General features: G+C 44.1%; 1 protein-coding gene across 1 annotated transcript; it reads right to left on the bottom strand.

Annotated features, from left to right (window-relative positions):
- Positions 1-5,508: 5,508 nt before the first annotated feature.
- wscd1b (WSC domain containing 1b) lies at positions 5,509-16,048 on the bottom strand. The gene is made up of 9 exons (XM_029174014.3): positions 15,778-16,048; positions 13,946-14,564; positions 9,849-9,963; positions 8,773-8,957; positions 8,294-8,415; positions 7,361-7,565; positions 6,821-6,985; positions 6,545-6,745; positions 5,509-6,440 (listed from the first exon to the last, which is right to left on the bottom strand). Exons 2-9 carry the CDS (start codon positions 14,334-14,336, stop codon positions 6,088-6,090), a joined length of 1,737 nt encoding a protein of 578 aa, XP_029029847.1. The 5' UTR covers positions 14,337-14,564; positions 15,778-16,048; the 3' UTR covers positions 5,509-6,087.
- Between the last annotated feature and the right edge of the window lie 14 nt (positions 16,049-16,062).

Raw genomic sequence — 16,062 nt, forward strand, 5'->3', positions numbered from 1 at the left:
AGCTGTGGACTGATGTTGAGCAGCCACAGCGGCTTGAGGATGTAAATGAGGTTGATGTGCGGAACGACTGTGTTTTCAAGCTTGGAAGAAGAACACGCTTCACAGACAGTCACACTGTCACTCTGTCTTAGACTGACAGGGCTCAAAACAGCGTTTTCTTCACGTCACTGCAGCTAAGTTTGGAAGTTGTTTCATGCAAATGTCCTCACTAAGGCCTCATCACCCTCAAGGTCTGACCATCCACAGCATCTCTGTGCTGTGGGTAATTCTGCGTGTGTTGTTTCATGCTGGGTAGGAGTATAGTTACTGTAGTGCTGCACGTTCGCAATAGTGTCACCACATGCTTCTGAAAAGTTAACCCTTAGCAGTGGAATTAACCTTGGAGTGGCACACCAGACTGGGCTTCTATGTGGTAACTCAGATTGATTTCAGCTCATGGCTTTCAATGAATGCTCCTCAACTCAACTTCTCATTACATTGACAATAAACGTTTACCTTAATTTCGAGAAACATAACATTTTGAATTTTTTTTTTCATAATTTTTAAATTATTATTTCTGTAGCTGTTTGAACTGAAAACAACAAAAATAGACATTTCTGATATATTTTAACAGTATTCTTCTTAGAACAGTTAATTTCGATGGTTGCCGGGTCTCTGGGCAAAAACATTTACAAACTCGTCAACATTTACGCTCTTTGCTCTTTTTGATTTACTCAAGACACCCAAGTTGCTCAGACGCTAAATGCAAGTACTATTTTGCAAAGTTTAAACATTGTGTAAAACACCTCACTATGTGGCTCAAGGAAGACTATGAGCTCCATTAAATTCTGGGGGATTTCCAAACCACTAGTTTTCTTTCTCTCCAGAATGTGTTTAAGCTGAGGTAACTCATATTCTAGACCCCCAGTGTTGCAGTTGTATAGTGAGGCAAATGCAGGCACCGTATTTTTCTCAACAAATGTTGGACCACATGGATTCAAAGCATGTATGCCTTTCATTATGGCACAGTTCTCCTCTTTTTACCTCAGAGAACCAGATGGATAATTGGGATAAACAAACATTTACAGTATGAAATGACTCCTCATCTACGTTGCCCTATTTTTGAACTTTTGGTTGTGGAAATGTAAAATCCTTCCAGACTAGAGCTTGGTGTGACTTGACAACCTGGAATCACAGCACCAATGTTGTGTTACAGTTTTCCCCCAAATCTCATCAGGGTCCCCTCTTAAACTGCTCAATGTGTCAGCAAGAGAATCAATAAGAGTAACAGCTGTTACTGCTGTTACTGCTGCCAAATTAAGTTGTGGTAATTGTCAAACACCTGAAAGGAAGTTTACTTCACTCAAAAAGTCCAAGAAACTTCAAATCTATTTGGGCTAATAAACCCCTTGCCTCTGTCACCATTTCTGTCTTCGAATAAATGTTTCAGTAGTTTACAGATGGAGCGGCAAATTTTCGTTGCCTCGTTGCTGCAGGATTTCACACTGATCTTGTCATGACATTAGCATGACTTAGGTACCATTCCACCAAGCCCCCCTACACCAGTCATGACCCCCCACCGTGATGTACTTGTAATGTAATGCGTGGTTGCCCCCTAAACCTTTTTTAAGAAATGACCTGCAATTGCACATTCATGCACCAGGTGGAGCAGTGATGTGTAATCCAGGCCCACAGGCAGATTAGAAGTGCAGAAATGAGCGTCTCAAATGTAAAGTAGTTTATAACTAAACTTAAAGTTATTTATGTCTAAGCAAGTAGAAAATTACAGCTGTTATGAATACAATGCCCTTTAGTCAAACATTCAGTCAACATCCACATGAATATTTTGTTTTAATTATACTGTATTGTATGTATTACTGTATTGTAATGTTTAGCTCTAAATTTACTGGCATTTTTTGACAACTGACAAAGACCAAAAGCTTCCTCAGTCTGAGGGAAGTTCCATATTATCCTCCAGTTTGGCTTCACTTCACACTTGCAAAGAACTGGCTCGTTACGTGAACAAAAGACACAAAAGTGAGTAGGTGTGATGAACCCTCCCCCAAGAAGGAAACCAGACTGAAAGAGTTGACATGACTCAACTTCCACACAACTTTACCTGAGCCATGAAAACCAGATATATTTGTAAACTGCTTAAAAAGAAAGTTCTTCATGGATCCATAACTTTAAAGGTTCCACTCAAATCAAGGCTCTGTTAACATAATGCTGTATGAAGGAATGGTCTGTCCCTCGCTGTCTTGCAAGACTTGTATTTACAAGCCCAGCGTGTCTCTGTCAACCTTTGCAACTCTCTTGGAGCTCCCCTGGACACATCTCCAGTCATCTTTGGTGCACATACAACCCTGAGACAAAAACATAGTTTCTGCAGAAGTGGAAAGAAGCAGAAGGCTTCCGGTACGTTTTTCACAGTGTCAACTAAAATTAAATTTAAACAATGTGCTTTGCAGTGAACATAAAATGCTAATGGAGCCTTTACTTTAATGCAGGCTTGAACACCACTGTTTTTACCACTGGTACAGAGACACCATAAGCATAAGCTTATCCTACCTTACCCTCAGCGGTTGCGTAGATGCCAGTGGTGTGTCGTTCGTGAACGATTTGTTCAATATGAACTAATCTTTTTAATGACTCGGGAGGAACGAGTCCTCTCAGTGAACAACTTGTTCAGTTCCATGCAGTACCTTCTCTCGTTTAGCAGCTCCTCTCATCACCCTGGCCTCCACAAGTGGCATAGACAGACCAACGTCTGTCTAACCTTTTGGTGAACAATGATATGTTACAGCTTTGCTTGTAGTCGGACACTCAACACCAGAACTGACAGTTATCAGTTCTGGTGTTGTTGGTGTTGTGTTCATATTGTTTTATCACAGTATGATAGTTGCAGTAATGTTATAACATTATTATTATTAATATTAATTTTACCATTAACAACATTGGTGCAGTTATTTAATTAATGGGTCAATTGTTTACCTAAGGTGTATCTTAATTTTATTTCTGCCTATTTATGTTTTCTTTTTTGCTACATTGATGTAATTGTTTTCACCAGCTGGTTGTACGTTCTCTATGCACTCCCCCCAGCACACAGTATATATTTTATACTCTTCTTGAAAGAGCAAAACTGTCATTTACAATATGACATTTAGCCTAATACATGTTGCTTGTTGAACTGCCAGACAGGACAAAAAAAACTAATATTTTACAACATACACTGATATTTCTTTTGTTAAAAATACAGGCGTATTAGTATTTATCTCTGTAATTTTATCTCAGTATAACTCTAAAATATTTTGTTTGTTTTTGTGAATACTAGAAGGAGTTTTCTTTCTAATGACACCAAGGTCAATAATGTAGCCCATAGCCCCAGTACCATTTAGAAACTAGAACCATTTCACTTTGAGTAATGCCTAATAGCCTAACTCCTAATGCACAAAATGGGGCTTGAAAGCAGTGGTGAAAAATTAAGGTGGCCACACAAAGTATTGACACTGGGCCCAATTTGGACATTTTACATTAGAGGTTTATTCACTTTTCTGGCTGTGTTAAATTATTTGATGGCACAGCAAATGTTCACTGTTGTAATGAAAGCTGTACACTCACTACTTTAGGAACTATGCAGCAAGAAAAGCAAGGAGATGCTTCGGCTTCTATAAAATATATAAACTATATATATGTATTGTCCCACAAATAAAATGGGGGCTGGTTTGTTCACTAAACCTGTAGCAAAATATTTCTTTATGAAAAAGTTTGAACTCACATCACACACATTGGTGTCATCAAATTTGGATTATTGTAATGTTTCGAGCTCAGGTTTGTGACTAGCTCCTATTAAATGCCTTTAGGTGGCCCAGAGTCTATTTTCACCAAATCTATTAAAAAATCAAATTGCATTTTAATGTGCTGCTAAGGCAGAAAAAATGAAAATGGAGGTACAGATCATTCCCGTCGAAATCTTCTTTCACTCTATACTTGTGCTAATATTTATTATTACTCAATGCCCATTGTGTCATTGTTTTTACCATATGTTACCATACGTATGTTTAAAGTAGATGGAGTCGGCATCTTAATATAAATTGGGCTTTAGTCTATTTGAGGTGTATTAAAGACAGCTGGCTGAGAGGCCTCATGACTCTGCTGCACTAATTACTGTGGGCTTTTCCATAAACTCCTAGAATAACAGAACTGCAACATAAAATTAACATGAGTTTGTTTATATACAGTACCTTTCAACCGGCCTTTCAAGGTGGAGTAATGTGTTGGTTTTTAGCTGAAATTACTTAAAGCTGATGAACAAATGAGAGATAAAATCTACAGAATCACTTGGAAGAATGAGGTGTTTTGGCTTCCAGCTTTCATCCTGGCTTGTTAAAAGTGGGTAAGGAGGACCTTGGGTTGGCTTGCTACTGTAACGTATGTGTACGGGGGTTGTCTGTGGGTACCAAGAGCCAAATAACATGTTCAGGTTCACTGGAGAGTCTACATCACCCATGAGTGTAAGGGGAATGGGGTTGTGTGTGTGTCCATAGCTCCATTTAAAAAATAAGATGACTAAAAGCAGTTTGTCCCATTAAAAGGGAATGAGCATAGACGCCTTATTGTTGAACCTTTTTTTCTTTTATTTGGCTTGTTGACCCTTTGGTTTTGTAATGTGATCAATGTCTCTGTTTATACACAGAACCTTCACTTCACATCAGTGCTGTGGATGTTTTTGACTGTGTGCATGGATGAGGTCTAGCAGAGGCAGAGTTATAAGGAGCTCATTCAGAGCAGAGTCGTGCAGTAGCTCATAAATCCAGTCATTGAGACTGCTTCAAGGGATTGGATGCTGGTGTGACATTCAGTGATGCTACGTGTAGCTAAGGAAGACTTTAACCTTGACGCACAGTGCTGGAACCAGCCGTGAGCAGCCTACACAGTACAACACCATGTACAGTACCGTACAACAAGAACCATAGCTTGATTTAACTCTGTGGTTTGTTTCTTTTGAGGCCAGAGTTTGAAGTATGGCATTGATGACATTTGATATTTGATGATGATATGATATTTGATGAGATGATTGATATTTTTTGTGTAACTAGATGCAATAAAATGAGCGTTTTCCTCATCAAGTGACAGACATTTGACCTTTTTGAAATATAAACATTATCAAACATAACTACATTGTAGGTTCTGGGTTTATTCTTGCATTTAAATGTAAGAATACTGTTTTGATGCACCGCTATGGACTTTCATGTTAATGTTATGGCTTTAATTTATATTTTAGAAATAACATGTCTCAGTGCAGTTGCAAAAAGTCGGCCACAAGGTGGCAGTAATCTACCAGTGTGGCTTCGGAAAATTTTTTCTATATACTGTATAGTCCAAGGTCTGATCCTCAGAGACCCCTGCCCTCAGTGGTATCACCTGACTTTATCTGCAGTAAATATTTAAGTGGAGATATATAGTAGCTGTGTATTTCAAATTGGTTCAATAAAAGTGAAGAACATCAAGTAAAACAAGTCTGACACAATGCAAATTCAATGCTTTTAATGAAATAAAGTGCTTGTAGAAACAGCTTTATTTACAGTTTCAATCACTCAGATCAACGTAGAGTCTTTTCAATGCATTTACAGCCACATTAGTTCAGTAAAAAAGTCTCAGACTGCAGATCTGTAGCAACCAGTGAATGTATCAGACGTGTTAGCAAATAATCATCTCCATCTGAGTGCGTATGTATGTACAAGTCAAATGAAAGATTCCCATAAAACCCATGCTTAGCCAAAACGAAACCATCCTGGCTCTTTGCAGGACAATCCCAACTCTACAGGCCGACAAATCATGTCAAATCTTTTCGAGTATTTGTCATATTTGCTTCTCTGAGAGGCAGGCTCCAGCCCCTGAGGCTTTCATCGCTATTCGCCATCCCATTTTATAATGACCAGTGACCTTCACTGCTCTGCTGTGACTCCACAGTCCTGTGCAGCGAGTCTGGCTTTGTCAAATTGTGGCCTGGTCATCTTAAACCTTTTCAAAGAGCAGCAAAGACATTTTCTCCTCAAAACCACTGCTAGAACACTAATTTCCAGAACTACACGTGTGTCCTTTTTATCATCATCTGGGGAGGTATTCCTCTGGAAGCCTGCTAAAGTTCCTGCCTCTCAGCGCCTGGTCAACGGTGTGAATGAACCCGTCAATCATCTGGGTCATGTTGGGAGTGAATGGGTCGAAGGCAGGCTGCTGCGCCCCTGAGCGCTTGAAATGCCCATCCTGGTTGCTCTGGGCGCAAAGCAGCCGCTCGTCAGTCACAGTGACGTTGAGGAAAGACGTGATGAGATGTAGCTGTGGCACCAGCGCTCTCTGCAGCTCCTCGTAATGGACCACCAGCAGGCGGCGCCCAAACTTCAGCCAGCTCAGTGCATGGGATGCCCACCAGGGGGCGTAGCTAGAGACAAATTCGGGCCATTCTTGTGAAAGAAAGTGAAAAAACATCTTCTTAGGTCACAGCGAAAAACTTAAGAAGGATGTCACAATATTCAACATTTTATAGCTTTTACTGCACTCTTGTTACCTTTACTCTTCCACTGTCCATCTGTGGCGTGTCCTAAATGTCCTGCACACTTGCGGTTGAATTCAGCCATGAGGGAGCGGTAGGGGTTCCGAATCAGGAGGATGGCAGAATCAAACATCTCAATCTCCTTCGGACCGCTCTCGTGAGTCTTGATGCAGATGCTGCGGCCGCTCTTCCAGTAGTCTTTCTCTCCTTTAAAACCTGGAGGGGAACGATTTACTTTTTAAACTTCAAGCAAATGCCTCACTCAAAGAAGGACGAGCGCGTCCTCCCCACCTCGGTTGTACAGCGTGCCGTCGAAATAGAAGCTGCCAGTGTAGTAGCCGGTCACGAGCTCAATCAGGTGCCGAACCCAGGTGTTGCCTGCGCCGGGAAAACTGGAAAGAGCCACCAGGGAGCTGGAGCGATGAGGTAGAAACATCCTCTCCTTGCACCTGGAGTCTGGAAAGACAGCTCGCGTCAGTTTCCGTTACAGAGCAGGATCGCTGAAGAAAAAGGAGCTCGGGAGTGATTCATTTTTCAGAACAAAGGTGACAGAAAACGCATATGTGGCGCAATGAAATGGAAGCTGAGTTTAGATCAACACTGTGTTTTCAAGTGCAATTTTCTTCATCGTGCACTGAGACAGTGATTCAATCTCCACAGTGTCAGGGAATAAATTATTTTCACGGGGCATTTTTCAAGCTTGTCTATGAGAATAATCTAGAAATAAATTAAAGACGTGTGGTGGAACCGGTCACAATGAGGCTTTATGTGACTTAACAGCCACTTGATGGGAAGCGACACGAGCTCGTAGTGGGAAAATAAACAGCTTACCAAGCACCGGCGTGTGATACACCTGGAAGTGGTCGTGGTAAAGGTCCGTGGGCGCGGTGGTGCCGGTGCCGGTGCCGTTGCCGGTGCTGTTGGCGTCAGCAGCTCCCACACAGTGCTGCTCGTCGGACTGCTGGCTGAGGCTGAAGAGCGATGACGTCCACGTGCAGAAGCAGCGGGGCCTCTTAAACACGGCCAGCGGGAGCTCCTGCAAGCGCAAATGCTCCACATCCATCCACATGTACTGTAACTCACACTCATTTCACTTTCCAAAGAATCCTGCTCTATCTGATGGAAACATGTCAACTCGGTTCAGCAGAAATGTCAGCCCTGCTCCATGTTTCTTTTTGGTTCCTTCCTTCCTACTTTCGTTCGTTCCTTCCTTCCTATTTTCGTTCGTTCCTTCCTTCCTATTTTCGTCCCTCCCTTCCTTCCTTCGTTCCTTCCTTCCTTCTGTCCTGCCCTCCTTCCGTCCTGCCCTCCTCCCTTCCTTCCCTTCTTCCTTTTTTCCTTCCTTCCTTCCTTCTTTCCTGCATTCCTTCCTTCTTTCCTTCCTGCGTTCCCTCCTTCCTTCCTTTCTTCGTTCCTGCGTTTCTTCCTTCCTTCCTTCCTTTCTGCGTTCCTGCGTTTCTTCCTTCCTTCCTTCCTGCGTTCCTGCGTTCCTGCGTTCCTGCCTTTCTTTCTTCCTTTCTGCCTTCCTCCCTACATTCTTTCTTGCTTACTATATTTTGTCAATGTCCCAGTTACTGGTCAGACACACACAATGTGGAGGCACAAGGACAAACACTAGTGACAAAAATAATTTGCACATACAGTAAACTACTACTGTACCTACTGGGAGAATGAACCACATTGCAGTCAGCTGCAGATAACAGATAACAGTGGTGTATTTGTGCCACTTGGAGTGTTTTCAGAGATCCGAGAGCTGGTTCAAACCTTGTCTGTGCAGGTCTCAATGCAGGACTGTGTCGTCAGGTTGGGCTGGAAGGCGTAGACGGGGAAGCTGCCGGTGACGCTCTTTGGGACCTTGAAGCATCCACGGTGGTGAATGTTTCTGACTGGAATGAGAAAAATCCATAAGTAGGACATGATCCATCTGCACTGGCCAAAATGTTTTCATTTATCCACGCACAAAGGCAGATGAAGAGCTTTAAGTGAAATGAATTGCGAGGTTCAAATATGGTTATATGTAAATTATTATTAATCTTGAATTATGGTCTATACTTGATGATTATGATCATGATGATTATGATTATAAAACTAGAACATCAGCATTCACCATGATGGATGCACTGCTGACCCGGTGTTGTGTTTTGGAATAGTTTCTCTAACAAACCTCATCCAAAGTGCAGCCTGTGTGCAGAATAAACAGCAGACACACTCCTGTTTCGTCCCTCCAGGGGAAGTTGACTTACATTTTCTGTGACCCGGCAGCTGCTCCTCCACCTTGTAAATGGAGAGTCGTCCCACACCGCCGCAAGGGGACCCCCTCTCGCCCCGGCACACCAGGCTACAATCCTCCTCGGGAGCCTGTGGACTACTAATCCTGTTCCCGCAGTGGCATTCAGCTCCGTACTCCAGACCTGCAAACTGGTACCCACTATCCACACACACACACACATACACACACAGAAATAGAAACAGACACGTGTTGAACTAGCCAATAATAATCCGTGACCTTAAGCTAATGCCCTCTGGTGCAGCCATCCCACAGGATATGATTTAAACCCCCATGGTCACCTCTGATCTGTACTTTACATATCAAGGCGGCCGTGACTCATCCCTCTTCCTCGCTCTTTATTCCGGCCCCTTGAGAAAGACAGAGACCTCATCAAAGTTGACCTTTTCATATATGTCCTTTGAAGCTTCCTCATAAATTGCCTTGACTTTTTACTTTTTTGCTCATCGTGGTAATTGGCCCACTCAGGTAATGAGCACGGCCAGCTTTCCATCTGGATGGGTGGAAAGAGGGAAGAACACTCCGTGGGTTTGAGATGCAAGCGCTGGCTCACATCCATTTGCCCTCTGTTTCAGTGCAGCTACAGTGTTTCCTCGCTGCTCAGATATGAAAAGGAATAATTCAAAAAGGCCTGAGTCTGCTTTGAACAAATCCACCTGCTTCTTCACATTGTCTGGGTTTGAGGAGAAGCATTTTATTGCGGCTAATTCAACTTAACCCAGTTGGAGGGTTTCCTTGACGAGGCCACAGGAAGCACATATCAAACCACGGACTAATTTACCAACTGCTGGAGTGGCCTCATTAAACATTCTAACACATGCACACCTTCCTCCTTCCTTCTCCTGCAACACATCAAGTCTTCTGTCCCGGCCAGGTCCTCCACCCCCCCCTCCCTCCCTCCTCTTTACTGTCACCCAGCCACCTGGCCCAAACACAGGAGCCATTCATGTAGGAGGCTGAGATCCGCCGCATTTATCCAAACAGCGGGCCTTCTGTGATGCCTTCACATGTAGCACGCTGTGGACAGGTTACCTTTCTGAGCAGGTGTCCTGACACAGAGCGCTGGTCATTTTGCGTAGGTCGTAGAGAACAGTTCCTCCCAAGGCTTGATCGCTGGCGTTGTGCAGAAAACAGCCAACATACGTTCCTGTCAAGAAACAGAAACAGAAAAGAAAGTGAGATTAGGGTGATCGGAGGTTACGTTCAACAAATGATGGTGTTACTGTTCAAAAAGGGAAAGGCTTTCTGCAAGTTGCTGCCCTGTCTAAAGAATATTCCTATTGGCTTTATTTACTCGCTGGGGTACAAAGTCAGTATTTAGAGTCTCCAGTCAACCTGACATGTCTTTAAACTGTGGGAAGACACTGGAGAATATATATATATATATATATATATATATATATATATATATATATATATATATATATATATATATATATATATATATATATATATATATATATATATATATATATATATGCCCCTGAGACGTCCAGCACATAACTGCAGGGTGTAAGATGCTGGCAGGGAAAGCATACATGGAACGCCATAACCAAGTGGCTGGCATAGTATACAGGAACATCTGCGTGGAGTATGGACTGGAAACCCCAAGGTCAAAGTGGGAAACACCTCCCAAGGTGGTAGAGAACGAGCGAGCCAAGATCCTGTGGGACTTCCAGATACAGACAGACAGAATGGTAATGGTGAACCAACCAGACATTGTGGTGGTGGACAAAAAGCAGAGGAAAGCCGTAGTGGTGGATGTGGCAATACCAAGCGATGGCAACATCAGGAAAAAGGAACATGAGAAACTAGAGAAATACCAAGGGCTCAGAGAAGAACTGGAGAAGGCTTGGAAGGTGAAGGCCACAGTGGTGCCTGTGGTGATCGGAGCACTGGGGGCTGTGACCCCCAAACTGGAGGAGTGGCTACAACAGATCCCTGGAAAAACATCCGAAATCTCAGTCCAGAAAAGTGCAGTCCTAGGAACAGCAAGGATACTGCGCAGAACCCTCAAGCTCCCTGGCCTCTGGTAGAGGACCCGAGCTTGGAAAGTGGATGAGACCACCCGCGTGGGGAGAGAAGGGAGTGGTTTATATATATATATATATATATATATATATATATATATATATATATATATATATATTAGTATATATACATTTTGTTCTGTTAGATACCTACAAATCAATGTTTCATGCATATTCATTACGATTGGCTGTTGACAAACTCCTCTCTAACTTGATTTGGACACACCAGGCTTCAGACTGGCACACTGTCCTTTTAGCGGTGCCAAAGCAGACCGTGCATCATCGCACTGGAGAGTATTGTGCATCTTAAGATCCAACTAATTTTTCACATAACTAGCTCTTCTTTATCATCAACTGGGGATCAGTCTCGCACTGTTGTGAGTCTATTTACTCACACTGGAATAAAAATCACCCCCATACAGAAAAAAAATGTAACATACAGTATAATATGCAATGACAGACTATTAGGATGTGCTGACAGGAGTAAGGCTCCATATTGAATGACATCCAAATTCAGTCTTTGATGTTATCGTTGTCTTTGCTACATCAAACTCAGCACAGCTGACACATAAAAGTCTTCTTTATAAATACCAGGCTCAGTTTGGAGCGAAGCATACAGCGGGCACTTCTTTTCTTTGCCTACTATGCTTCAATCGCTGGAAGATTTCTGCAAATATGATGGATTATTTTGATGATTTATTAACTAATTGCTGGGTTTTCATTTTTGTGTGGAACCTCAAAAAGCTTCTTCTTTATGTCATCATATCATGTTTCATCATAAGATGTTTTATCTGATGTTTGAGGGACAATAACATACTAAAAGCAAACAATGAGTCAAAGAGAGGACCTGCCAAAGTGAGGCAGAAGAGGCTACTGTACCAAGTCTTAGGACGCAGCATCAAGGTTCACTGATAGGATGGAGGCCAGCAATGGACCGTGAAATCTCTGGCAGGCTAAGCCAGTCACTATATACAGTAGAATTTGTGATTCAATCAGTCTGGGATCCTTTGAATTCTGCCCAGCCTGGTGCGCCGGGGCAGGGCTGACTCACCAGCTGTCTGGGCCTCAGGAGACTACCTCTGGAGATCACCAGCAGCTGCCGCCTAAAAAGAAGACTCCGAGGCATGCCAGAGTCTGAGGCATGTCAGGAAGCATGGCGAGAAATACCTGCCAAGGTGAGCCCCCCCTCCTCCACCCGTCTCCACCCTATTTTCCCCAGCGGAGCAGGTCATTGTCTTAATCAAAGCGAAGGAGAGGCCCCAGGCAGCTGCAGCAGAGGGTTAATGAAGGGAAGCAGCCTGAATTCCCAGACATGATAGAAACGGCTGCACTCAGCTCAGACAAAATGTCACGTTCTTAGACTCTAAGACAGATGGCTTCACTGGGGCTGATGTCTTTTCCGCAGGATGGAAGAGGCTAACGACGGCCAAGGATGAAGGCATGTTCACCGCTACGGGCAGGATGCGCCGCGTGTCCATCAAAGTGGGAGGCGTCAGGTTCACAGCTCGTCTCACAGATGTGATGAGCCAAGGTGGGGTCAAGGATCCAAACAGCAGGATCCTTTTGTGTCGCCTTGTCATTACTTTCTTTGCATATAACAAGGAAATTTGGATTTTCGTCTGGCAACTGACATAAAAGCAACACAATCTGCCAAGTCACTGAATTAATGTATTAAAAGTAATATAGAGGTGTTGCTGAACCAGAAAGAAAAGATTGTGTTTATATTGTAATATAAATAATTTCATGCTCCAGTACAAACATCTGTGATATCTGAATATCAAGTGTGTGTGAAGACAGCAAACCTTGGATGAATACGTCACTCAGCATCATTTGTTTTGAATTCAAATTGTTTTTGTATATATGTAACTGAAACTGATCATATTCTTGTTGTACTGTATATTCACTGCATGCGTCCTGTAGAACACAATAGGATATGGTGTTTTTCTCCAGAACCTTCTGCCGGTTTCAACCTCAGGACACGAGACAACATTTGAGTCCTGGATAATAGTGTTTTAAAGGCAACCTTTTGCCAGGCGGCTGTTGGAGAAACTGATCTCAATCATCTGCGCTGCCCTGCTTAGTGCTTGTGTAGTGTCTCTAAAAAAATGGATTAAGACTGTAGAAGATGATTTTCAACAACGAGCTGCACGAACAAATGTCCCACTGAGGGTAATTTCACTATATTTATCATTTCAACAAAATGACAAAGGCACTGACAGGCGCCGTTAAACAATGGAACAGACCTGCAGGGACGTCTCGGAGCACTCGTGTGCTAGTGAAGGCTCCTTACCGACGGTGCAAGCAGGGAATTATGATTTTTATCTCCACCATTACTAATTTATTTTCTAGAAGCTGCTTTAGTGTCTTTCTTGCTTTTCCCTCTCTAGTTTAGAGAGGATCAGTGAGCGCTGCCCCTCATCTACATGATCTGATGCACCCACATGGAAAATGTCACATAAATGTATAATAAAGACCCTCTCAATCTTCTAAGGTCACAATGATGTAATTCTAAATGCAAGAAGAAGGCGTGATTGTGTGCGTGCGCTCTGGAAGCGCTTTGAGGAGCTTGTATTATGTTGCCTTGCCTCCAGGCTGTCTTCGCTCCAGAGGCAAAGCCCAAAATGAGAAAATAAACCTTCATATATTATTCACTGGTTCTCATTCAGCACATCTGCATCAAGATTTTTTTTAGTTTGATTAGATTTGCATATTTTGCTTCTAATGCGGTGTGATGGTGTTAAAGCTCAGGGCTGTTTCACAGATTTCACAATGCCTCAGACTAATAGCAGGGCGCACCCCTGGCTACGCCGAGACACAGGCAGCTAATTAGGACTAAACTGTACATGGTCAGTTCACGTCTCCTTTGGAAAAGGCAGCTGAATGAAATATTTAAATCTTTCACAGTTAAGGTCATTAACAGGCTTTGTTGCTTATTTCTGAGTCCTGCAAACACCTTTTCCCTGATGACTAGTTAATTAATTAATTGGACTGTGTGGACAGATGTATCTCATGAGACTGACTGGCCTGTTTGATCTGCTGCTCAGTGCTGAGATGTAATGGTGCAGACAATATGTGTGCGTGTGCGTGTGTGTGTGTTACCTTTGTGCGTGCTGCTTGTGTGGACGGAGCTTCTCTGTTCTTGACTTTCTGGCACCAGGCTGTGAAACCAGCGGCGATGCAAGTTTTGGACCCCGAGGCTCCGAGAAGCGGGCCAGTGCCGCCCCGCCTTGGTTCCCCCACCGGGCGCAGACTGAACGGTGGCCCATCTGGAGCGCGCCCTCATGCCCAGGCCGGCCGTCCTGAGGGCGGTGGGGGGCGCAGCCAGCGACAGCGTGGGTGGCAGGCCGGCCGTAGTCGACTGGGGGACCCTGATGCTGGAGCGCTGCAGGAGCAGGATGCTGCCCGCCATCAAATAGGCGATGCCTAGACAGAGGAGCAGCATCTGGGCCCGCTTCAGGAGGCAGTGCAGCTTGTGGAGGGGCGCCACCATCCCTCAGTGTTTACTGCCTCTCACCTCAAGCAGATTGATCTGTAACAACTTCATAATCTTGGAAACACCACATCTGGCACTGGGGTAGATATTGTTTCTTGTTCCTGCATCGCAGCTCAGTCCAGCAGCAGGAGCAGAACAATGAATGTGTTACCACTCAGAGGAATTTAATATCCGAAGCTGTGGTCACTGACTGCTGGATGATCCTTGGAGGGAAACGCTGAGGCACTGGATCAGAAAAAACAAGAAAAACACAGGCAGCTTTACAGCATAGTGTATGAGCCAATCAAAGCGAGGGGAACTATGTGCCTGGCAGATTAGATGCACAGCGCATGTTGACATATGGGCTTGTGTTTCTGTCTTGATGCATCTTGCAACACATCCCTGCTGCTTTGTTGCTTTCTTTCATGCCATTGGTGCTGTTTGAATTTGAAATCATGCCTGAAATCTCGCCTTGCAGTTCCAGTAATTTCAGATTGTGCTCTCATATCACAATGAACTGTTTTTTTTTAAAACGTATAAAGCTTTACTAATACAGCTTTTTAAAACACATCCTCTTTCAGGGGTTTCATTTAACTCCTGCATTAATTCCTGCACTTTTAGATTAGCAGTATTGTAATACGAGCAATATCTTCCAGCTTTACGACCAATAAGTCTCAAGTATCACAGTGAAATGACATCATGTGATGAAAACAAAGCTTGTGTTCATCTTATGAGCGCTTATGAAAGAGGGATTATCATAGCAGCATGCAGACAATCTCTGGCCTCATCTGTGGAGAGATAAACAAGTGGGTGAAAAACAGCGTTCAAAGAGCAGACGCTGGAGATTTCTGAATAATCACCACCTGGAGCTCCACACTGTTCTAAGGTTGAAGAGGGGAGCAGCGAAGTGCAGACCCTGACCTGCTCCCGTGTCTTTTTGCAGGATGCTCTGCTGTTTGCCCCCTCTTCGACACAGCTCGGAGCCACAGAGGGACATTTCCTCATTACAGGCTCCGTCTTCCCTCTCATCCTACGGTGACTATTAAAGCCTCGTCGTCTCGTTGGTCGTCGCGCGCCGTGATGCCCTTCAGCGCTACTTGTCATCGCGGGCCTCTCGTCTTAAGTGCGAGCGAATAAATAAAAGTAGGGGTGCGGTGGTGCTGCCGAGGACACAGCGGACGCAACAGTTTGCACAATGAACAGTCTCCGATCAAGTCCAAGTGGCTAAGTTGTGTTCAACTCCCGTATTTTATCCCACGCAACGAATTCACCTCACCGGCGCGTCTACCAGACACATCCAGACCTGTCCGCCTGGATTTGAATGGGACGAGACAAGGGAAGGAAGAAACAGCGACGGTGAACACGCATCACCTATTTAAGAAACTGCGGTCTTCCATCTTACACCGCGCTGCCGTGCCTCCACCATTTACAGTAGGGGGTGGTTGAGCATGCGGCTTACCTTCAGCGGTGGAGAGGTGCGAGCGGCATCCTTGTGTCCTTCCGTCGTTGCGACCGCTGCTTTCCCCACGTATTGTGGAGCGAAGGTCCCCCTTCACCTTCCGGCTCGCCAGTATTTCCCAGAGCGGCCGTTATATAAGCTCCCCCTCTCTCTCCTCCTCTCTCTCTCTCCCATCTCTATCTCTCAGCCAGCCAGTGCTGCTTTCAGGCGCTTTTTTAAAGACTGGCACGGCAATATAAAGCACTGTGGTTGCGCGTCTGCGCGCGCGCGAGTGTGCGGCGAGGG

The sequence above is a fragment of the Betta splendens genome, chromosome 14 (assembly GCF_900634795.4).
Source record: "Betta splendens chromosome 14, fBetSpl5.4, whole genome shotgun sequence".
Taxonomy (NCBI): domain Eukaryota; kingdom Metazoa; phylum Chordata; class Actinopteri; order Anabantiformes; family Osphronemidae; genus Betta; species Betta splendens.

Bases quoted from the DNA above. Each gene is read 5' to 3' on its own strand.
- wscd1b (XM_029174014.3), bottom strand. From the start codon at position 14,336: ATGGTGGCGCCCCTCCACAAGCTGCACTGCCTCCTGAAGCGGGCCCAG. The intron at 9,964-13,945 runs GTAACACACACA...GTTTCTTGACAG, and splicing joins CACAAGCAGCACGCACAAAG to GAACGTATGTTGGCTGTTTT. The intron at 8,416-8,772 runs GTAAGTCAACTT...TTCTCATTCCAG, and splicing joins GCTGCCGGGTCACAGAAAAT to TCAGAAACATTCACCACCGT.